Here is a 24,665-nt window from a genome sequence, read left to right on the forward strand (position 1 = left end):
TCTTTGACAATATTTAGGGCCTTCCTCTGACACCACCTGGTATAGAGGTCCTGGATGGCAGGAAGCTTGGCCCCAGTGATGCACTGGGCCGTACGCACTACCCTCTGTAGTGCCTTGCGGTCGGAGGCCGAGCAGTTGCCATACCAGGTAGTGATGCAACCAGTCAGGATGCTCTCGATGGTGCGGCTGTAGAACTTTTTGAGGATCTGAAGACCCATGCCAAATATTTTCAGTCTCCTGAGTGGGAATAGACTTTGTTGTGCCCTCTTCACGACTGTCTTGGTGTGTTTGGACCATGATAGTTTGTTAGTGATGTGGACACCAAGGAACTTGAAGCGCTCAACCTGCTCCACTACAGCCCCGTCGATGAGAATGTGGGCGTGCTCGGTCCTCCTTTTCCTGTAGTCCACAATCATCTCCTTTGTCTTGATCATGTTGATGGAGAGGTTGTTATCCTGGCACCACACGGCCAGGTCTCTGACCTCCTCCCTATAGGATGTCTCATCGTTGTCGGTGATCAGGCCTACCACAGTTGTGTCGTCGTGTTGAGGATCAGCGTGGCAGATGTGTTGTTACCTACCCTTACCACCTGGGGGCGGCCCGTTAGGAAGTCCAGGAACCAGTTGCAGAGGGAGGTGTTTAGTCTCAGGGTCCTTATCTTAGTGATGAGCTTTGAGGGCACTATGGTGTTGAACGCTGAGCTGTAGTCAATGAATAGCATTCTCACGTAGGTGTTCCTTTTGTCCAGGTGGGAAAGGGCAGTGTGGAGTGCAATAGAGATTGCATAATCTGTGGATCTGTTGGGGCGGTATGCAAATTGGAGTGGGTCTAGGGTTTCTGGGATAATGATGTTGATGTGAGCCATGACCAGCCTTGCAAAGCACTTCATGGCTACAGACGTGAGTGCTACTGGTCTGTAGTCATTTAGGCAGGTTACCTTAGTCTTCTTGGGCACAGGGACTATGGTGGTCTGTTTGAAACATGTTGGTATTACAGACTCAGTCAGGGACAGGTTGAAAATGTCAGTGAAGACACTTGCAAGTTGGTCCGCGCATGCTCGGAGTACACATCCTGGTAATCAGTCTGGTCCTTGTGGATGTTGACCTGTTTAAAGGTCTTACTCACATCGGCTACGGAGAGCGTGATCACACAGTCGTCCGGAACAGCTGATGCTCTCATGCATGCTTCAGTGTTGCTTGCATCGAAGCCCAAATATAAGTAATTTAGCTCATCTGGTAGGCTTCTGTCACTGGGCAGCTCATGGCTGTGCTTCCCTTTATAGTCTGTAGTAGTTTGCAAGCCCTGCCACATCTGACGAGATTTGGAGCCGGTGTAGTAAAATTAAATCTTAGTCCTGTATTGACGCTTTGCCTGTTTGATGGTTCGTCGGAGGGCATAGCCGGATTTCTTATAAGTGTCCGGGTTAGAGTCCCGCTCCTTGAAAGCAGCAGCTGTACCCTTTAGCTCAGTGCGGATGTTGCCTGTAATCCATGGCTTCTGGTTGGGGTATGTAAGTACGGTCACTGTGGGGAGGACGTCATCATGCATTTATTGATGAAGCCAGTGACTGATATAAGTAGGATACGTGACATCCCGGTAATTTTGTGAAAAAAACATTTATATCGGAGTTCTTCTTCACATGCGTATCTGCCCTCTCATTGGCTATAATGGTCCAACCTGATCTTGCCTCCTCCCGACTGCCTTACATTTTTAAAGCAATTTATTTCCATTGTTAGAGCGGCCACTTGAGTATCTTGTCAATATAATGGATAATCTGTGATCATATCCATCATCTTCAACCCAGGAGTGGTGTGGGCGTTTGCGTTTCATCCGCTAGGTGGGGCACTTTTCTCTTTGTTTACCCCGCCCAAACGCCATTACGTTGGTCCCCAACGTTGCGTCAAGTCTGAATCGAAGTAGGCTAGCTAGATATCGCCAAGCGTACTTTCCATATTTCTCTGTGTTCAAATAAACATTTTGTACATAGCTAGACTCTTGTAAATGTTATCTTTGAAATAATCAGAAAATTATTATTTTCAAAGCAATCAACGACAACTGTTGGATCGAAATCTTAACCTCATCCAGCGTTTATAAATGAAGCAAATAGCTACTTGCTAGCGATTTAGCGGCTAGCTGCTACGTTAGCTAGCTAATCGTTAAGGGAGCTAACTAGCTAACAAGTGACAATTCACAAAGGTAAACAAACCAACCGCTAGAAGTTGAAGGGTGGGATGTGGATATAATTTATGTAACCTGGCGTGTTTTTTGCTAAATGGACCATGGAGGACCTTTGCAACGCGAGGACTGTAATATCGTTTAACGAGATGAGAAATAGAGCGACATTCCAACAGCAACGTCGCTACTGAAAAACAATACCAATCCTCAATCCCTCATCCATTTACACGGTGAAACCCATCGGTGAAGGCCTGGTGTTAGTTTTTAGCTAGCTAACTGCCCCTAGCCCATCAAATCCACCCCTATGCAGTAGACTGCAACAGCCGTGCCCTGGAAACGTCACCGTTGTCACACAGGTTTGTTTTTACGTTTTCTGACTAGCTAGCTTAGCTAACTATATGTATGGCCTTGTGAAACGTACGTTAGCTAGCTAACTTACCATATGTAAGGCTGCGAGTTAACGTTAACTAGCTGTGATAGCTAACGTAAAATATATATTTTTTAGACCCTCTTTTGTTTGATCCTGAGTTGACATAGCTACCAAAGTAAGCTAGCTAGATAACTACGTCTACAAACCAACTAGCTAGATGATTAGCTTTGTAGGTACTGTAGGCACTTGGTACTGGACTGGTCTCTTATGTTAGCGTTAGCTAGCTAGCTAGGTAACGTTAGCCTAGTTAGAATAACCACCCTTCCTATTTGATAGCTACTACTAATACAGCCCCTCCTAGCCAGAGCTTAGCTACTAACGTAACGTTCTGCTCTTTTGATCAAATCAAGTTATGGTTTTAAAACTTGGACAAATATATATATATAGGTTGCTGGCTGGGCTGGTCTCAGAGCATTTCGTATTGTTCTGTACGTAAATCCGAGACAATCCATTTATTATATGTCACGTTTCGTATGGTATGTATTAATTTGTGGATGTCCAACCCCATTTCGTATGATATGTTACGAATTACAATTCGTATATATATTACGAATTTGCTAAATGTATAATCTTACGAATTCTGACTAGGTGGCTAACGTTAGCTAGCTGACTAACATTAGCTCAGCTAGGGGTTAAGTTTAGGAGTTAGGTTAAAGGGGAAGGGGAAGCTAACATGTTAAGTAGTTACAAAGTAGCTAAAAAGTAGTAATTAGTTGAAAAGTTGCGAATTAGCTAAAGTTGTTGGTGATGATATTTGAAGTAGCAACCCTTTGGGTTGCTAGACGTTCTCGTTATACTGCCACCCATCTACCGAGACCAACCACTTGACTTTTGTTTTTTCCTTAAGTAACCATCTGTCTTATGTCACCATACCAATCATAACATATTATACTAATTTGAATGCCTCGGATTTACATTGACGATGTCACGTCTAGTCTATGAGACCAGGCTGGTCTATATATGTAAAGGAAACATAGCTTAATAACAGCTAGGCATTGCAAGTTACAGTACCCACCACTCAGGTGGTCATTGCAATACTGGGAGGGTTGGATGACAGTTTCTCATTTGATTGATCGTGCCATTACTTTACCCTGTAATAAGCTGTATTGCGAGTCGACATATTATTTATTGTTCTAAGAATAAATGACAGCCATGTAGATTGCATGGAGATAATGTAGTCTTAGTTTTTTGCTTCAGGTCAAATACACTCATGGATTGACTGGGCAGCTAGGCCTAGATGTTGGCTTTATCAAACTTTCACAGATGTTGGTTGAATGGTCAGGAAAAATGTGCGTGCATGCATACTGCATGGAAGTTCTCTACCATAACCTGTGTTAATGCTGAGGTGATGATGCTGGTAATAATGTGCTCTACTTTCACTGCACCATGAAGCTGATTATCTTGCATTATGATTAGCTGGCCTAAATAAAGAATATGCATTAGCATGTTGTACAGAGACCATCTTTACACTGTGTCTCTACAATATAGAAGGACAATTCCACGGTAACGGAGTGATACTAGCTAGCCAGAGATGTTTCCATCAACTTGACTTGTTGCAGATAAAAGGCTGTGCGTGATGTGGTAGTGCACATAACAATACCTTTTGCGGTTACATTTCCATGTATGGAATGAAAAATACAAGTTCAATGAGTTTCTATAATATTTTCAACTCTACTGATTGTTTTCTCACAAAACAATGTTGCGTTATATAGTGAGTGTGCCCGATCTGGTGTTGGTACGTGCACTCTAGACAATAGCGCTATATGCGCGCTGTTGGCTAGAGCACACGTATAGCCTACATCAGGGATGTGAAACTGGGGTGCATGGCCCCCGTTTGTAGGCCCTTGACCAATTAAAAATTAAAAATAACACTTTTTTTTAGTTACTCAGTCGGGGTCTCAACTTACTGTTGAGAGTTAGAATACACAAGGTGACATTTCGAAATGTGGTTGTGCATCAGCAGCCACTCAATTAGCCCATGTCAGCAAAAATGTTTTTAGATTGGTACATTAGTCTAGGGGCCAGCTATCTAAACTTGTAGTAAGCATGTTCGAAATGCCAACCAGGGTGGGACCCATTGATCATTAGTTATCATATTAAAAACTGCAAACATTTGCCTCCGCCCTATGGCTAAATGAGTAGAATTGCATGTAATTACTTATAAAATTGCTAAATCTTCATTCTGTCCATGGCAAAATGTGCAGAATAGCAGGAAATGAACTTTAAAACTTTTTTTAAAATCTTCGCTGTCACGAGGGGGGGCCGCTAAAATGTTTTGCTCGCAAGATGGGATGTGGGTACGCAGACCCACCAGCCACTATGGCCCCTCATGATGAGTTCCGTTTTTTTGTGTCCCCCACCCCCATCAAAGTTGCCCATCCCTGGCCTACATGTCAAACGGCAGCCAAGCATTGATTATCATGTCACCAGAATAAGACCCTCTATTTATTGGAAAGGAGCATCAAGCTCATCACCTTGCACTTTCACCACCCTGTGAAGTTCATCATAATTTATTTAATCTGTAGCCTAATAAACTGCATGCTTTCCTGACAAGTCATAGTGGGAGGACCACACAACATGTCATTGCTTGACTCCAAATGTACTTATTTAAAGTTCTTATTATATCTATGTTTGAGCATAAAATAGTTTCCACTGACATTTCTTGCATAATTCATTTTACTGACACAAAAAGATCCCACCTTGTCTAGCGTATTTTGTTTTGTCGACATTTGGAAAGATTACTGAAAAATCGTATGTTTCCATCAGGCTGCCATGACATTTTTTTATTCGACATGTACTTTACTGGCATAAAAATGTTGGATGGAAACCTGATTACCGAGACTCAGATTTTTCAACTTTAAAATGTATGTCAAACAAAAACAAATAGTTGCAAAGTTAAACAAACCATACAACTCTATGAACAAGGACTAGCCTACTTTTAACAATTCCCACAGAAAATTTTACAAAAACATATTTACTTGAGCAGTTTGTGCAGTCATTCTGTTCTTCAAGTAAATGTGTTTTGGTTAAATTTTCTGTGGAAATTGTTAAAGGTAGTCATTGTGCATAGTGTTTTATTGTTTTTCTAAGCTTTATGATCATTGTTCATTTTACCGACACAGGAAGATCCCACCATGTCGAACGAACTTTGTCTGTTGACATTTCTGAAACTGTGGATGGAAACGTGGTTAGTGTCAGATTTCCTGATTGGCCCGTGTTGTAAGTTTGTGTTTGTCTCACATGATGGTTATTATCTTGGAGCCACAGTATATTGAAATAAATAAACACAGTAAATGTGTTTGTAGATGGCCCTCACTCAAGCCTGTGGTCTGTGGCAGTCATGCCACCATGTTGATATTGGTTAGTTCAATGTATTGCATGAACAGCATTTCTGGTATTGGGATTTCATCATCAAGTGGTCATGATCAGGGTTCAGTACTAGCATCAAATTCCTAGTTAAATTACACTGAACAAAAATATAAACACAACATGCAACAATTTCAAAGATTTTACTGAGTTACAGTTCAAATGAGGAAATCAGTCAATTGAAATAAATTCATTAGGCCCTAATCTAAGGATTTCACATGACTGGAAATACAGATATGCATCTGTTGGTCACAGATACCATAAAAAATGGGCCTCAGGATCTCATCACGGTATTTTTGTGCATTCAAATTGCCATAGATAAAATGCAAATGTGTTCGTTGTCCGTAGTTTATGCCTGCCCATACCATAACCCCACCGCAACCATGGGGCACTCTGTTCACAACGTTGACATCAGCAAACCCCTCGCCCACACGATGCCATACATGTGGTCTGCGGTTGTGAGGCCGGTTGAACGTACTGCCAAATTCTCTTAAACAACGTTGGATGCGGCTTATGGTAGAGATATTAACATTCAATTCTCTGGCAACAGATCTGGTGGACATTCCTGCAGTCTGCATGCCAATCGCACGCTCCCTTAGAACTTGACACATCTGTGGGATTGTGTTGTGTGACAAAACGGCACATTTTAGTGGCCTTTTATTGTCCCCAGCACAAGGTGCACGTGTAATGATCATGCTGTTTAATCAGCTTCTTGATATGCCACACCTGTCAGGTGGATGTATTATCTTGGCAAAGGAGAAATGCTCACTAACAGGGATGTAAACAAATATGTGCACAACATTTTAGAGAAATGTGCTTTTTTTTCTGCGTAATTTCTCAATCTTTTATTTCAGTTCATGAAACATGGGACCAACACTTTACATGTTGCGTTTTATATATTTGTTCAGTGTATCTTATGTACTTTTCCCTTCCCTGTTGATTTGTTAGGATTTGGATGATGCTGACACTGATGAACCTGAGAGAGAACCCTCCTTCTGTCTAAGACACAACCAGCTGGATTTAACACGCCCTCTCCCAGCCCTCCCCTCAGCACCCCCATCTCCTGCACCTGAACCATGTGAGGGCCCCTCGCTCTACTTTGAGGGGATCCCAGGACTGTTGTATAAAAGCAGCCGCTGAGCGGGGCCAGAGTGAACCTGTGTGTGAGCAAGCAGTCTTCCCCCTAACCCCCCACCCACATATTCCCACCCCCCCTTCCCGTTGGGAACGCGCCATGATGTTCCGAGACCAGGTGGGCATCCTGACGGACTGGTTCAAGAGCTGGAACGAGTGTGAGCAGACGGTGGCGCTTCTGTCCCTGCTGAAGAGAGCGTCTCGTACCCAGGCCCGCTTCCTGCACATCTGCCTGGAGCACTGGCTGGCAGACTGCACTGAGATCCACATCCTGGAGGCTGAGGCCAACAATGCAGGTAGCTAATGACTGCAGATTTCTGAAGGACACATTTGAAACCCTATTGGATTAGCCATGTTGCATTACCGGTATACCTTGTCTTACAGTGTAAAAACCTTGTGTAACAGATAGACCTACGACCTGTAAAAATGTATTTTACTTGTAATGAACTGCCCCTCTGTCCCTCCCCTCTCCAGACATTGTGAGCCAGTGGCACCAGGAGCCCATGGAGAAGGCGGTGTCCCTGCTGCTGTCCCACCTGCCCCTGCTGCAGCCCCGCAACAGCGAGGCCAAGTGTGAGTACATGAAGCTACTGCAGAAGGTGCTAAGCTACACCATCGAGAGCAGCCTGTTTGTGGAGGAGAGCAGACAGCTGCTGTCCTACGCCCTCATCCACCCGGCCACAACCCTGGACGACCGCACCTCGCTGGCCATGTGGCTCAACCACCTGGAGGAGCACCTCTCCAGTGGCTACCCAGCGCCCTCCTCCCGGCCCCCCTCCGGCCCCTACCACCCCCGTCAGGGCTCAGATGAGTGGCCGGGCTCCGCAGAGGGCCTGGACCCTGGCCACGGCTGGCTGGACAAACCCCCCTCCTCCAGCTCCTCCCCTGCAGGGCAGAACGGACACATGTCTTTCCAGGGTGGGATGCCCTCGCCCATCAACAGCAACAACGCAGGTCAGTGGTTCACATCTCCTACCATGCCAGAGTGAGGGTGAGAAAGGGGTGAATAGGCATATACTAAACGTAACTGAGATACAATACAACTTTTTGTGGTTATGTAATCATGCTCAACTATTTAGTCTGTGATCTTTGTCATGATTGTCACAACTTTGTAAATAGTCTGTCTGTATAGGCCCAGCCTTCATTAAAGTGATTGTTTCTAACATCCTGCCCCTCCTGTGTCACCTGCCAGGCATGGGTCAGATGGGCCAGCCCAGTCCTCTGAAGAGGTCCTTGTCCCTGATCCCCTCCAGTCCCCAGGTCTGTGGCTCAGATTGGCTGAGCCAGGACGACCTGGTGGGGAGACAGGCCTTTGACCACGCGCCCCTGTCCCCCCAGAGTAGTGTGGCATCCTCAGGCAGCGAGCAGACTGAGGACCAGGGCTCCAGAAACACCTTCCAGGAGGACGGCAGTGGCATGAAAGGTCAGGAGGTCAACCATAACACGCCAGGGGTTCAAAGCTAACAACAGGCCAGGGGCGGTCACATTGTTGTTGGTATTTCACTCTGGGAAAAGCCATGCCAACAGCTACTGCACTTGGTAATGGTGGAATTGCCTTTTCAGTGGGATGCTATTTTCTTTTGTCCCCTCGTGTTTTTTTGTTTGTTTGTGTGTGCTCCAGATGTCCATGAAAAATAAGTAGGACAGCGTTCTCCAACTAATAGATCTGAAGTATTTATTTTGACATGCACTGCACGGATGCGTCAAGCATTCCACAGCAATATCTATTATTCGTTAGTTCTATCCTTCTTGTTGTTCAGTGACTAGAGTTACAAGGACTCAGCAGGAGTAGAATAACATGTTATGAGCATGTTGTTTTTCTACTTTCTGTTTCAGATGTGCCCATGTGGCTGAAGAGCCTCCGTCTTCATAAATACGCAGCCCTTTTCTCCCACATGACTTATGAGGAGATGATGATTCTGACAGAGCACCACCTGGAGTCACAGGTTTGTCATCGTTTGTCACAGGTTGGTCAGCTTCTCACGTTAGTCCTCTCTCTCTTTCCCCTGCCCTCCTCATCAGGGCTTTATAGATATGGCCTGTGTATTGTCCTCCAGCATAGTGATACCTCAGCCCTCAATGAGCCATGAAATTAAGCATCGCTGCACCCTACAGTTATACACATCCTCCCTGCGCAGATAAACGATGCCGTCTTGGCTCTGATCCATAGCTTTAATGAAACCGCTGGTGATCAGGAGTGTTATTTAGTAACTGGATATCTGGATGTCCGTGTTGCTGTGAGCAGTTAACTCTTCGTCTTCTTCCAGAATGTGACCAAAGGTGCGCGGCACAAGATAGCCCTGAGTGTCCAGAAGCTACGAGAGAGGCCAAGCGTTCTCAAGTCTTTAGAGAAGGTAAACCACATGCTGTCACCACTATTATTTTAAAAGCATTTCAGATGCATTTTTATCTGGTAATAGCCATGTTGTTCTGAACAACTTAACTGTTAGTTTCCATTTGGATCCCTGTAGCTTAGATGGAAAAATCCAATTAAATGTGAATGAACATATCCACTATAATAATCACAAATATTGTAGATATGCTACGACTCACATTTTCTTTCATTGAAAAGTTGAGCAGCAATTCCATGACAATTTCCTGTCACACTTCAAGACAGCTTTGCTAATAAGATAATGCTATGATTGATCCAACAGGATATATTGGAGGGGGGCAACCTGCGTAACGCCCTACAGGAGCTACAGCAGGTTATCATCACCCCCATCAAGATCTACAGCTACAGCCCTCCCAGTGTTTCCCACAGGGACATGGACGGGAGTGGATCCCCCTCAGAACACTCCAACCCTGGGGAGGACAAGGACCTGGCCCAGGAGGGCTTCCAGCCCCACAACCCCCCTCCCTGCGACGGGGAGTCCTCAGCCACGCCCATCTCAGACGGTGACATTGCTGGCCAGTTCACGCGTGTCATGGGTAAAGGTATGAATGGACAAGGCTTTTACAGGGCTGAGTACGTGTACATGTATATCGTGCATTTGGACAATTGTTACTCTTGTTTGTAATTGTGTGCTGTGCACTTGTTTGTGTGGATGTGAGGTGTGTGTTTTGTTTGGAATGAGTATTGGAGGGGGTGTGTGGGTGTTGTGTAGCATTGTGTGAACCTCCTGTCCGTGTGTTGCAGTGTGCACTCAGCTACTGGTGTCACGGCCAGACGAGGAGAATATCAGCTGTTACCTGCAGCTCATTGAGAAATGTCTGACACATGAGGTGAGACCGCGCAAAACCACATCTATAAAATAAAGACATTTAAACCTTTTCACATACAGCTAGCTGGTGGTTTAAAATGTGACACGGCTGCAAATGATGTGTAACAACACCTAATGCTCCTCTCAATGGTATGTTGCATATAGAATTTTCACTGCACTAAGAAATCAATTTTATTTTTCATTTTTCCCCCCTGCTATGTTTGAACCATGACCAGGAGTTCAAACACTTTCTCTCTCTCTCTCTATCCAATTAAAATGTGTATCTTGCCCTCTCAACTGGGGTGAAGTATTTGATGTCTCTAGCTACCTGTTTGAAACCCTGATCCTGATGATTTCTCTCTCGGTCTCTTTTACTTCTCTCTCTCTCACCATCTCTCTTACCTCGCTCTTATCGCTCTCTCTCTCATTCTCTCTCTCTCTCAGGCTTTCACAGAGACTCAGAGGAAGAGGCTGGTCTCCTGGAAGCAGCAGGTTCTCAAGCTGCTCCGCCTGTTCCCAAGGAAAGCCATGCTGGACATGCCTGTGTACCGACAGAAAGGGTAAGAGAACTGAACTAAGAGAACTGAACAGGTCATGGCAGCTGAGAGTCTCTCTCTCTCTCTCGCTCCCCCCCCCCCCCCCCCCCCCAAATCTGGATTTCCCCCAGGGCTCTGTCTGATAACTGTTCTCTCTGCCTCCTCTAGCTGGGCGTATGGTTCCAACTCCCTCCCCACAGCAGGCTCTGTGAGTGCTGGGGGTCTGGCACGTAGGGGGCAGAGGGTATTCCAGATGCCCCCTCGTGGCCTCCCTGCCGGGCGCATGGGTCTCCTGAGTCCAGGTGGCATCGGGGTTGCCTCCCCACGCCACACCCTCACCAGCCCTGCACTGCCAGGCCAGGGCAGACAGGTCAGTCATAGGATGGGATCATGTCATATAGTCTGGGGCATTGAATACACCCACTGAAGTTCACATATAGAAAAGTCAGATTCATTCACGAGATAATACATTTTCTAAGAAGTCTTTGTCATTGAGGGTTGTAGCTAGTTAGCCAACATTAGATTTGACATTCGATTATATTGATCTACACGTTATTATACCCACATAGTGATGAACTATCCTTAGACAACATTTTTTTGACAGATAAACAAGTGCAACCACATAAAGTGCTGACAGTTTAATCAATGCAATACCCAGGGCAACACGTGGGTTAGGCAGTGCATTTTGATATGCATTGGTTCATTATCATAGCTGGAAGAGTCTCTTTGTAATCATCGTGTTGGGAAGACTAACACGGTGTACAACATATAGGATGAGTGGCATGTTTGTGATGAGAGTTGATGTTCTGTTGTCTCTGTAGAACCTGTGGTTTGCCAACCCTGGGGGCAGCAACAGCATGCCAAGCCAGAGTCGCAGCTCTGTGCAACGGACCCACTCACTCCCTGTCCACACCTCCCCACAAACCATGCTCCTGTTCCAGCAGCAAGGTAGGATCCTAGCAACGCCTTCCCCAAAATATTACCCCAACCACTTCTAAACATCATAGACACTGTCTTACACATACCATCCATGTCTCACTACAACCTCCATTCACATGTCCTTTTATATCCCAGTGAAATCTCCTTCCAAACCCAATCATACACAGCCTTTATGCATCTCACCCACATAGCCTTCCAAACCCAATCATACACAGCCTTTATGCATCTCACCCACATAGCCTTCCAAACCCAATCATACACAGCCTTTATGCATCTCACCCACATAGCCTTCCAAACCCAATCATACACAGCCTTTATGCATCTCACCCACATAGCCTTTTAAACCCAATCATACACAGCCTTTATGCATCTCACCCACATAGCCTTCCAAACCCAATCATACACAGCCTTTATGCATCTCACCCACATAGCCTTCCAAACCCAATCATACACCGGTTTACGCATCTCCCTACAAACCGCATTCACACGGCTCCATATCTAATGCATCTGTCCGTTTTTAAAGTGTGATTAATGGTCCAGATATAGTACACAAAGACACACAGGATAACTGAGTGACCTGTCTCCTCTCTCCCAGAATGCCAAGTTCCAGGTGCAGACCTGGAGATCAACCCCACGCTGGAGTCACTGTGCCTCAGTATGACAGAGCATGCCTTAGGGGGTGAGTTAAAACACGCGCCTTACACTCCCACATCCACCTTTTTGGAAGTGTTATGACACTGATATTTAAAACCACATTTAGGTTTCCTGGAATGTTCTGATGTTATTGAAAGGTTTAATTTTGATTAGGCAGAGAGTACAATAAAATTACTAATATTTGTATTTTTTATTTTTTTATCCTCCTTCCTGTAGATGGAATGGACCGAACATCAACAATATGAAAATAAAAGCAGTGAAAAGAAGAAACCAAACCGACACTTCACTTCAACTGAGGCCTGTTCAGTTCCTCTTGCCCAGCACAAAAATATATGCTTAAAAAACAAAGCGAAATGGTCACTACAAAACGACAACTAACTGTGTATATGTTCTCTGATATTTTTCTACTTTATTATACTTAACTAAGTTTATTATAAATGGAATACAGATTACTATTATATTACAGGAGGGAGAAGAGGTTACTTCTGCAACCTGCTCAATGTCTTCTGCAGGACTGTGACATTAAAACGAGCAGATTGAGGATCAGATTGTTGAGCTTTGAGAGGAAAATGGAGGATTGGTGCTGTCTTAAGGGGGTTCTACCTTACATGTTTCTCCTCTTTTCCTCCCAGAAAAAACAAACACGCAGAGCCACGCCTCTCACCCCCAGATACTGTAACTGTATGACCAGGGTCTCCCAACCAGGAGTAAGGCACTTGGCCTCCCACACACTCTGTGGAATTGGGCACTAGAACAACAATTAATCACACACAACACCAGCCTGTAGCGCGGTTCTGATCCTTAAACACAACTCCAGCTGTCTACACAACCACCCTACCCTGCTACAGCCAGAGATAGTTAGGCCCTAATACGTAGACACACCCAACACCCTGGCTCATTCCCCTCACGTACCCAGCATGGGTTAACCCCCAACATGGGTATTACTGGCTCTTGACACCTCACCTCTACTAGGCCAAAGAGAAGGGCTCTGTGTGAATACCTGATGTTTGGAGTGGCCAATGCGACAGTAGACATGGTAATTGTTAAAACAATGGCGGTTTGAAGGTAACATGCCGGCTGCAGCTTGTCTGCATTTATATTTTGTGCCCTACTACAAAAATGATGATGAATCTCATTTGCAAGTTAAGGGCAGAGGAAAACCCCACAGGGTTGAATAAGGGCTGGTGAGGTTTGTTCTATGTGGGGGCTGAGTGAGAACTTGCAAAAAATCCAAGATGGGAGCTGTTGGTGCATGTGTTTTCAAGTAGTTACCTCACTATGTTATGCTGGGTGAGGAAGCTTAATGAATTCCACTTCTACCCTGAGATCCCATTATGACTGGCTCTGAAACATGCAAAGGAAGCTCAGTCTCTGCCACTCAGAATGAACCAGTACCCACCTCCTCACCCTGCCCTCTCCTCAACATGGCCAGTGTGGAGATTTGCGGAATCATACTTTTTAAGTAGCCAGAATAGATTCTGACCCTACGCTTACTTACAGCTCCACTGGGGTCGGACAGGCTTCCTGTTTAGATAAGAACACCGCGGAGCCGGCATGAGATATGGCTTGGAAAACGTACCTCAATCCAGGGATGAGAAATGCATTGTACTCTGAATTGTCCCATTATCTCAACTGTTACATTGAGAAGATTGAACGACTGATTGTTTTTAAGTAAACTGACGTTTTTGTCCTCATGCTAGCTAGCAGTAGCCACAGCAGCCATTATGGACTGGCATGTCGAGTTGAACAACAAAGGAGCTGATTGGCTGACACTGCCATTCCAAAATGGCTGCTGTGGCTTCTGCTACCTACCATGAAGACGAAAAGGGCAATTTTCCGGAAAATCTAGCAGTCGTTCAATATTCTCGGTGTACCAGTTGGGATAATGGGACAATTCGGAGTACAATGCATTTCTCATCCCTGGTACGTTTTCCGAGCCATATCTCGCGCCGGCTCTGCGGTGTTCTTATCTAAACAGGAAGCCTGTCCGACCCCAGTGGAGCTGTAAGTAAGCGTAGGGTCGGAATCTATTCTGGGTAACTTTTTAAGGTGCTTGAAATATGTCCTGTTTGGGTCTCTTTTGTGTTCCAGTTGTAAAACCCTAACATTTATTTTGTGGTATCAGTGTTGAATCAGAAACTCTTATACAACCTCTGTCTTTGAATGTGGCAGAGCGGAGGTGCATGTATGTATATGGTCTTAACGTTTGGATCACCTTTGGTTGCTTCACGAGGCAGGGATATCCATTCACATTTTATTTCTGCAGAGCCATGGCTGGTCTATTTGTTTAGTAAAAATGGTTATTTACCAGCATGACTTTTCCACTTTTTTCGTTTTTTTACTACTCTCCATTTTAAGAACTTATCCATTTTTTCTAGAATTGCATGTTTTCCCCCCACACTAATTGAACGATTGTTGTAGATATTGAGAGAGGGAAGTGTTACACAGTCAAGGTAGTGCTCAATGTCTACAAATCCTCCAGAGAGCAGAGATGATGGGACTGGAGTTCAATGTTGATACCTCCTAATAGCACTGTTTACCTCCCTCTAGGAGTGCCCATTTCATGTTCTGTGATGTGTAATGATGGGTCTGAAAATAAGACTGTTGGCACTTCAGTGCTCATAAATATACTGTCTCCTCAATATGTAAGGCCTAAAGCACGTAGCTAAGCCTTCTAACACATGAGCGGGCTGGGTAGAGAATGACAGATGCCTTCTACCCCCACAGTTCAGTTGCTTATCTACTCACTGTAATCATGATTCTCTCTAGACTAGATACTGTCTAGTGAGTGAGACCTGTACGAGGGTATGTTGTGTACCCTCTGCTCTGCGCTCCTAAAGTTTTTGAGTGGCAAGAGAAGACTGATATTGTCTGGCCTTGTGGGTTTGAACTGTCAGATGCCGCAGGTTGATAAACCGTTGATATGTCACCTGAAATGCACAGCGACAGCTTCCTCTCTATCTCTGATTGGCTATTGAGCCTGAGTAGTGTCCTAGTCATGGTTTTCCTCTGAGCTGGCTCTTGGATAGATATGACTGTATGAATACATTAGATTCATGCCCACAAAGAGTCAAATGGTTTTTTAAATGTTCACACATTTCAGGTTCAGATAGGCAACCAATGATCTCAATCTAAGCTATTAAACTGATAATTGATACTAAAATGACATGTAATATGGCTCAGGTTGTCATTTCCTATCCCTGTCTCTCAATACATACAATGGCACCTGAAGTAATTCCTCCACGTAAGAGGTAGCCAGTCCACTTGTAGAAAAGCCTTAGTTCTTTAGGTGAGGCTAAATTGAGTTTGCACATGCCAGTGGTTAAGGATGCAGAGGGGGATGAAATAGCCAATCTGAGCCATACTGTATATGTGAGTCTAGCCTAACACTAACAACGGGCCAAGGAATATGTTTACCCCCGTGTTTACATTCCAGTGAAGCGTGAAATGGGTTAGAAAATGCACTTCATGAGTCTGGCTTTATTTTCACATGCCAAACAGAATTATGAGGTACATAGCCAACCTGTCATACATGAGACTCCTTCTCCCAAGTGGTCTGTCAGATGTGGTCAATGTCCCTGCCTGGCATAGTAAATAAGCAGTACGTTGTAGGCTTTTTTTGCATCTCTGTCTTGTACAATTTATATTTAATTCCAATGACTCCCCAAACATTTTTATAATGTTTTATGAATGAACATTTTGCATCCCATGCTTACACCCTCTACTTTTTTACTGTCACACATTATGTTTGAATGATCTGAACTACAGCATTGATCAGATAGACAGTCCAAATAAAGGAGTTACATTTTTTTTGCTACGTGACTCATGTTTGTGGTATCATCAGTTTCCTTTTATTCACAGTATTGAATATATTATTTAAGACACTTTGCAACAGTTACATACAGCCGTATCATAGGTAATTCTGATTTTTCATACCTATGAGTATTGGTTACAAGTGTGTATGTTTTGCATGTAATGGTGCCGTCAGTAAATTCCATTCAAGTACACTACATGCCTAGTCAGTCAACAACATCAGGAGACTCACTCAGTCAAAATGTACATGCTACAATATATCAACTGCCTGTGCATGCATACATTTCGTAAGGATCATACACTGATCCATTTTCAATACGTTTACTTTGAAATGTACTGTTTTATGGACAACAGTGAGTTCCTATGTGGGCTTTTATTTTGGTAAAGGATTTCTACTTCCGGGTTGTGAACGTTTCCGTTTCCTGGTTTTACCATTACTAACTAGCTAGCTTTTGGAGAGAGCAGCAAAGAATACTTTTTTTTTAAGGTAAGTAAATTGATCTGATGAAAATGATAACACATTTGCATTACAGTGTAAGAATACGGGCAAATAAGGAGAGACTTCACGAACATTCCTGTCGAATATTATTTGTGAGTGACAACCTTTGTTTTGGGGGGGGAGATGTTGCCTTCTGCGTTAGCTCAACTAGCAAACTTGTTTCCGTTATCATGAACTATTTTAGTTAGTCTTTAGCACATGTTAGTTGGTCTTTAGCACATGATCAAAGTGTTTTTGTTATGAAACAAATGTTCGATATTGTTTTCGTCTGAGGTTCGAGTAAGCTAACGCATCTTACTAAAGGAAAGAGTGATGCCTGAGATGTTTCAGATGCTAGACTAATACTACATAGCCGTTAGCTAGCTAACGTTAACTGGCTAGCCAGGGGCACCGCTTCAATCGCATCACTTGCATCCAGCTATAAAAGAACGATTGCATCATCTCCTTTATCAAGGAAGAGAGCAAGTCAGTTATCTGCTATAGGGGTTTTCAAACTTTCTGGAGCTGGGGACCCCTTTTATGATAGCAAATTCCCAGTGGTGGAAAAAGTACCCAATTGTCATACTTAAGTAAAAGTAAAGATACCTTAATAGAAAATGACTCAAGTAAAAGTGAAAGACACAGTAAAATACTACTTGAGTAAAAGTCTGAAAGTATTTGGTTTGAAATATACTTAAGTATCTAAGTAAGTGTAATTGCTCAAATATACTTAAGTATCAGAAGTGAAAGTATAAATCATTTCACATTCTTTATATTAAGAAAAAAAGTTATTTAAAAAAAATGTACGGCTAGCCAGGTGAACACACCATCAGTCAGACATTTACAAATGAAGTATGTGTGTTTAATGAGTCCGCCAGATCAGAGGCAGTAGGGATGACCAGGGATTTTATCTTGATAAGTGTATGAATTGGACCATTTCCCTGTCCTGCTAAGCATTCAAAATGTAGAGTACTTTTTGGGTGTCAGCAAAAATGTATGGAGTAAAAAGTACATTGTTTTGGGAATGTAGTGAAGTAAAAGTTGTCAAAAATACAAATAGTAAAGTACAGATACCCCCAAATATGACTTAAGTAGTACTTTAAAGTATTTTTACTTAGGTACTTTACACCACTGCAAATTCATCAGCAACCCCCTTATAATCAGAACACAACTTGAGTGAGAAAAAATAGCATACAAGGAGTTTTACCATGACAGATAATTTGCAGTGCATGGCTGGACGAACCAAGAGAATGATTTTGCAAAATTTCAGTTTTCAAGCAAATTATCTGCAATTCTACACTTTTTGTCATGAGGTAGAGAGCCTTTTTGTTGTTGCAGCTTTAAACCTCATATCCTGCAATTCTACATCCTGCAATTCTACACAGTCTCATGGCAAAAGTGGCAGTTTCAAAGCTTGAATTACAGTGCATTTATGTTCAAAAACATTTTAAGGGGAATACAAGAAGAGTTGAGTTGAACAATGTATAAATGGTGGAGTACTGTGGATACCAATATCCCTGTGAGACTCCCAGGCCCATGTTGCCCAGGGTTAAGAACATAAATCGTAGATTAAAGAGCTATAAGGAAAAAAAATTCATTGTAATTCCAGAAAATGGCCTTAATATACTTTATCTACAGTAATAGTGGAATGATAGTGTTTCACAATATTTTCCCCCCATATATTTTTATTGGCCACACATAAAATAGCATTCTAATGGTTCAGCCTTCTTATTGGTCAATAAAAGACAGACCATCTCTTGTTAATTTGACTGGAGCCAGCAAATCTCTTGTCAAATTGACTGGGGCTGAGTTTGATGCTTACCCTTTGCTGTCCCAGTCAATTTGACAACAAGATACCATCTGTCTTTTGTTGACCAATAAGAAGGCTGCACCATTACAATGCAGTTTAGTGTGTGGACAAATTTTTTTTGGGGAAGAAAATATAGTGAAACTAACATTCCACTATTACTGTAGATATATTAAGGCCATTTTCTGAAATTACAATGCAAAAATATTACACCCTATAAACCTATTCCACGGATCCCTTGGCCAAAATTCATTTAATCTGTTAGTAATATTCGTAAAGAAAACGAAATGTAATTGTTATTTTTTTTGTATTTTGAGATCTGGCAGTGGACCCCCTGCAGGACCCCCAGGGGTCCCCGGACCCCACTATGATCTGATCTACTAGATGGGTTATTGACAATGACTGTAGGTTATTGACTGGACCAACAGATAAAGTCTTTGCTTTCAGGGTGCAGCAAAATACTTTTTCAATGTTAGAAAAAAGTTTACATGTTTTATTAATTTTATTATAAAAAAATCTTGCTTGTAGACCTTAGTCATTTTTAATGTATATAATTGTTTGCTCCTAATTGCTGCAGCTAAGAGAAACTCTGTTTTTTGTTTCTCTTGTAGCCCCAAGTGACTGTGACCGTGATGCATGGGACATGTTATTGACAGGCTTTGGAAAGATTCTGAATGGGAGGGCTTGCTTCTGAGAACTGACTGCAGCCACAAATCACCAGTCACCTTTTCCCTGCAGCCGACCTCGACTGCAACTACCATTATTCCAGCCCATAATTAACCTGACATGTCACAACTGAAAGAGTCAGGTGATCGTGGGAAAGACAGGGAGCGGGGCGCCCGTCCCAAGGTGAGACAGAGCCGGTCTGAGGAGAGAAGAGATGCCGGCGGGGGGCAAAAAGGAGGAAGAGGAAAGAAGAAAGGCCAGACGTCCCATCAGCAAGCTGCGGCGCGGCCTGTCAGCGATGGCTTTGAGTATGGGGACCTGCTGAGTGGACTGGAGCCCAGGGACCGCTGCTTCTCCTCTCCCCTGAAGGAGGGCAGGAGATGGCAGGGCCTGGAGGGGGTCACTTCACTCAGTCAGGACAGGGGGACAGCCAGGCTGGCACAGGGGACAGCTGAGCCACCAGCCAGTGAGGCTGAAGGCAGGGGGGCAGGTGGCAGTCGCACACTCCGCCAAAAGATCCAGGATGCCATGGGGCAGTGTTTCCCCATAAAGACCAACACTCCATTGCCATCGTCGTCCAGTTCCACTCAGCAGGTCTTTATGCCACAAGCTGCTGCTGCCGGGGCTGCCTCCTCCTCGCGCCGCAAGATCCACCTTACTGAACTCATGCTGGACGACTGTCCCTTTGCTGCAGGCACCGAGCTGGCTCAGAAGTGGTACCTCATCAAGCAGCACACAGCCCCCATCTCCACACCTCCCGTAGTGGATACCTTGGTGGTCAGCACTAGTGCCTCTGCCTCAAACATGGCTGCCGTGGTGGAGGATGTGGATGACAGGTTGCGAGAGCGCAGGCGCATCAGCATCGAGCAAGGCGTGGAGCCGCCGCCCAATGCAGAGATCCACACGTTTGAGGTGACGGCCCGGATCAACCCTCTGTACAAGCTGGGGCCCAAACTGGCCCATGGTATGAATGAGCTGGCAGTGGACGATAGGGCTACCATTCACCAGCAACAGCAGCTGCTTCTCCAGAGGCAACAGCAGCACCAGCTCCTCCTGCAGAGCTGTCTGGACACTCTGGATGAGGTGGTGGCTGTGGCCTCCTCCTCTTCTGCCTCAGCGTCTGCCTTGGTCCCTGTCTGTGAGGCTGCTTCTGTCCCTGACCCCGTGGTTGACCCTGAGGTCACAGTCAGCCTCCAGCCAACCAGAGCTGTCATCCCCCAGACTGAGGGTCCCCCTACTCAGGACGGCTATCGCATCCACACCCAGATCGACTACATCCACTGTCTGGTGCCTGACCTGCTGCAGATCACTAACCTACCCTGCTACTGGGGTGTGATGGACCGCTATGAGGCAGAGACTCTGCTGGAGGGCAAGCCAGAGGGCACCTTCCTCCTCCGTGACTCAGCCCAGGAAGACTACCTCTTCTCTGTCAGCTTCCGCCGCTATGGCCGCTCGCTGCACGCCCGCATCGAGCAGTGGAACCACAACTTCAGCTTTGACGTGCATGACCCCAGTGTGTTCCACGCACCCACCGTCACGGGCCTGCTGGAGCACTACAAGGACCCCAACTCCTGCATGTTCTTTGAGCCTCTGCTGTCCAACCCCATCTACCGCACCCAGCCCTTCAGCCTGCAGCACATGTGCAGGGCGGTGATCAGCAGTCGCACCACCTACGATGGCATCAACGTGCTGCCCATCCCCTACACCCTGAAGAAACACCTGAAGGAGTACCATTACAAGCAGAGGGTGAGGGTACGGAGGATGGACACCTGGTGGGAATAACAAAGACCTTCTGGTGGAAGTGAACCGCAACTAGGCTACTAACTAAACACTCTATGGAGGCAGGCCTCACTCAGTGGACAACCAGTTGACTCACTCCATTTCTTTCCCCATTTGTCTTAATTAACATATACTTACCTACTGCATTCACTGTATACCTAGCTACCGGTTTATTTATAATTTGCTGTATATGACATCTCTTACACTTGTCTTAAATTCTGTGGATACTATGTTAATTCAATTACGATGCACATTCACATTTTTCTTTGCTCACAATAAACTTCGGAGTCAAGTCAATCATAACGATACGCCATGTGTGTAGAGATGTATCACTTTGGGTTGACGTGAACAGAGTCGAGGCTGGTTTGGTGGATAAGTTATGGAGCACATACAGGTTTAGTAATGGATCAGTTCATTACCATTGCCAAATGTAGGCTACTGGAGACGAACAGATGTTACTTGTAATAGATTATATGAATGGCAACATGCTGGCAAACTGCTGAGGACCTGGCTGGTGTTATAAACCATTTGCGAATGAATTTTTTATATATTTTGTGTCGTTCCTTTGAAGGCAAAATAAATGTATTTAAGTGAATTTTTGACTCGTCCTAATGACCTTGAATAATCCAATACTTTCCTGTATAGCCTATAGTTTTCAGAGGTAAACTAAAACTACCGGGTGTAAGGCAGGTAAATGTCTCGAGCTTCTATCCATGTGAGATGTTATTGTTCTTACTTCCTTTCAAATGAGCGAACATTTAAGCCATTGCTGAATGCCTAACACAAAATGAATCCAATTGCATGAGAGTTGAAGCTGTTTCTCAGTGTTAGAGCAAACAGACAGTGATGATAATAGAGCAGTTTGTTTTTGGTGCTGAGAACAGAACATGAAGCAGCACCTGCTGAGAAGAGCTCCATCTCCTCTGTGAAGTTTGGAAGTAGATCTGTCTAGCTTTGGTCTATTGATCTTCTCAGCCTACCATTGAGCCTGTGTTGGAAACAGGAATGATGATGGAAGCACATAAAGGCTACCCTTACGTTTAGATTGTTGAGTCATTGTGCCTTGTGTTTGGAGGCTGTTGCTGTAGCCTGGTCCAATATAGACATTCCAGCATGATGGTGATTTTAGGAAGGCCTCCAATTTGTATAGCGAAGTGATCTCAATATCATGTTTCAGTACTGGCTATATCAAAGGGAGCATTGTATTATCAATGCGCTTTAAAAAATATATTCTGCCTTTTAAGTACCATGTCCTCACATGAACTGAAAATGTACCAAGCTGTTGTTGAATTTATGCCATATCTCTGTTGATGATGTTTGGGCCTGGAAGGCTGATGAAATGATCCAGATATGTGCAAATTTACACATACCTCCGGCTGGGACTAAAAGCAGATCTGGAAGAATTCAGATAAGCAGGCCTCTAAAGTCACAGACAGGAAATTGTATTTGCATACAGTGCATTCGGAAAGTATTGAGACCCCTTTTTCCACATTTTGTTTTTACGTTACAACCTTAATACCCCATAATGATCAAGCGAAAACAGGTTTTTAGACATTTTTGCAAATGTATTAAAAAAATATATTATAAATACCTTGTTTACATAAGTATTCAGACCCTTTGCTATGAGACTCGAAATTAAGCTCAGGTGCATTCTGTTTCCATTGATCATCCTTTAGATGTTTCTACAACTTAATTGGAGTCCACCTGTGGTAAATCCAATTGATTGGACGATTTGGAAAAGCACACACCTGTCTATATAAGGTCCCACAGTTGACAGTGCATGTCAGAGCAAAAACCAAGCCATGAGGTCGAAGGAATTGTCCGTAGAGCTCCGAGACAGGATTGTGTTGAGGCAGAGATCTGGGGAAGGGTACCAAAAAGTGTCTGCAGCATTGAAGATCCCCAAGAATACAGTGGCCTCCATCATTCTTAAATGGATGAATAATAATAATATGCCATTTAGCAGACGCTTTTATCCAAAGCGACTTACAGTCATGTGCGCATACATTTTTACGTATGGGTGGTCCCGGGGATCGAACCCACTACCCTGGCGTTACAAGCGCCATGCTCTACCAATTGAGCTACAGAGGACCATGAAGTTTGGAACCACCAAGACTCTTCCTAGAGCTGGCTGCCCGGCCAAACTGAGCAATCGGGGGAGAAGGGCCTTGGTCAGGGCGGTGACCAAGAACCCGATGGTCACTCTGACAGAGCTCCGGAGTTCCTCTGTGGAGATGGGAGAACCTTCCAGAAGGACAACCATCTCTGCAGCACTCCACCAATCAGACCTTTACGGTAGAGTGGCCAGACGGAAGCCCCTCCTCAGTAAAAGGCACATGACAGACCACTTGGAGTTTGCAAAAAGGCCCCTGAAGGACTGTCAGACCATGATAAACAAGATTCTCTGGTCTGATGAAACCAAGATTGAACTCTTTGGCCTAAATGCCAAGCGTCACGTCTGGAGGAAACCAGGCACCGCTCATCACCTGGCCAATACCATCCCTACGGTGAAGCGTGGTGGCAGCATCATGCTGTGGGGATGTTTTTCAGTGGCAGGGACTGGGAGACTAGTCAGGATCGAGGCAAAGATGAACGGAGCAAAGTATAGAGAGATCCTTGATGAAAACCTGCTCCAGAGCGCTCATGACCTCAGACTGGGGTGAAGGTTCACCTTCCAACAGGACAAAGACCCTAAGCACACAGCCAAGACAACGCAGGAGTGGCTTCGGGACAAGTCTCTGAATGTCCTTGAGTGGCCCAGCCAGAGCCCGGACTTGAACCTGATCTAACATCTCTGGATTGCTGTGCAGCGACGCTCCCCATCCAACCTGGCAGAACTTGAGAGGATCTGCAGAGAAGAATGGGAGAAACTCCCCAAATACAGGTGTGCCAAGCCTGTAGTGTCATACCCAAGAAGACTCGAGGCTGTAATCGCTGCCAAAGGTGCTTCAACAAAGTACTGAGTAAAGTGTCTGAATACTTATGTAAATGTGATATTTTTAATACATTTGCAAGCATAAAAAAACTACAGTTTTTGCTTTGTCATTATGGGGTATTGTGTGTAGATTGATAAGGAAAAAAAGTTTTAAAATCCATTTTAGAATAAGGCTGTAACGTGACAAAATGTGGAAAAAGTATAGGGGTCTGAATACTTTATGTAAATAGGAACTATCCCTATTTAGTAAATTAAAGAAATGAATGCCTTCGTAAATGTTTCCAAACAAGACTTAGAGGGCAAACAGCATTTCATGCAAGGACTTTCATTTGACTGGTTATCGGGGACCCTTACAACGATTAATTGCATAATTTACCTATGCAGTGGAGTGATTGACTGCTTTGTGTGAACAGCATTTGGTATTAATGGAAACACACAAAGAGAGGCCTCTGTGCTAATGAATGTGTGCGGTGTGCAATAATCACAGTGGACAGCTGTCCTAATATTAATGAGTGAGCATGGAGAATGGATCAGTACTGTCTGCAGCCATCTTAGGAATCATCACGTGTCTTCAGATGGATGATTTGATTCACTGGAGAGCATTTATTTGATTATGCTACTGTTTGTATTCAACCTGTTATCCACTAAGGAGGATGTCACCAAACTATAAGAGAAGTTGCATGGTAGCACCGTGTTAGGGAGCCCTCTCACTGGGCACACAGATGCCATTTCAACGTCTAGTTTTGATTTATA

General features: G+C 44.3%; 2 protein-coding genes across 5 annotated transcripts; both read left to right on the forward strand.

Moving 5' to 3' along the window:
• The first annotated feature begins 1,894 nt into the window (after positions 1-1,894).
• LOC311105484 (protein Smaug homolog 2-like) lies at positions 1,895-13,930 on the forward strand. Of its 2 annotated transcripts, none has more exons than XM_084147650.1 (13): positions 1,895-2,531; positions 6,920-7,401; positions 7,580-8,059; positions 8,298-8,528; positions 8,942-9,072; positions 9,373-9,459; positions 9,760-10,039; positions 10,242-10,327; positions 10,750-10,865; positions 11,010-11,211; positions 11,663-11,789; positions 12,376-12,459; positions 12,651-13,930. In XM_084147650.1, exons 2-13 carry the CDS (start codon positions 7,206-7,208, stop codon positions 12,677-12,679), a joined length of 2,049 nt encoding a protein of 682 aa, XP_084003776.1. In that variant the 5' UTR covers positions 1,895-2,531; positions 6,920-7,205; the 3' UTR covers positions 12,680-13,930. The 2 variants fall into 2 exon arrangements, with proteins under 2 accessions (XP_084003776.1, XP_084003777.1); XM_084147651.1 differs by having other exon boundaries at positions 8,942-9,051.
• A 2,731-nt stretch (positions 13,931-16,661) lies between these two features.
• LOC311105486 (suppressor of cytokine signaling 5-like) lies at positions 16,662-21,285 on the forward strand. Of its 3 annotated transcripts, XM_084147654.1 has the most exons (3): positions 16,662-16,734; positions 18,850-18,936; positions 19,144-21,285. In XM_084147654.1, exon 3 carries the CDS (start codon positions 19,319-19,321, stop codon positions 20,978-20,980), a length of 1,662 nt encoding a protein of 553 aa, XP_084003780.1. In that variant the 5' UTR covers positions 16,662-16,734; positions 18,850-18,936; positions 19,144-19,318; the 3' UTR covers positions 20,981-21,285. The 3 variants fall into 3 exon arrangements, with proteins under 3 accessions (XP_084003780.1, XP_084003782.1, XP_084003781.1); XM_084147656.1 differs by lacking the exon at positions 18,850-18,936; XM_084147655.1 differs by lacking the exon at positions 16,662-16,734 and having other exon boundaries at positions 18,821-18,936.
• The last annotated feature ends 3,380 nt before the right edge of the window (positions 21,286-24,665 follow it).

This window comes from Coregonus lavaretus (assembly GCF_964263955.1).
Source record: "Coregonus lavaretus genome assembly, chromosome: 30".
Lineage (NCBI taxonomy): Eukaryota > Metazoa > Chordata > Actinopteri > Salmoniformes > Salmonidae > Coregonus > Coregonus lavaretus.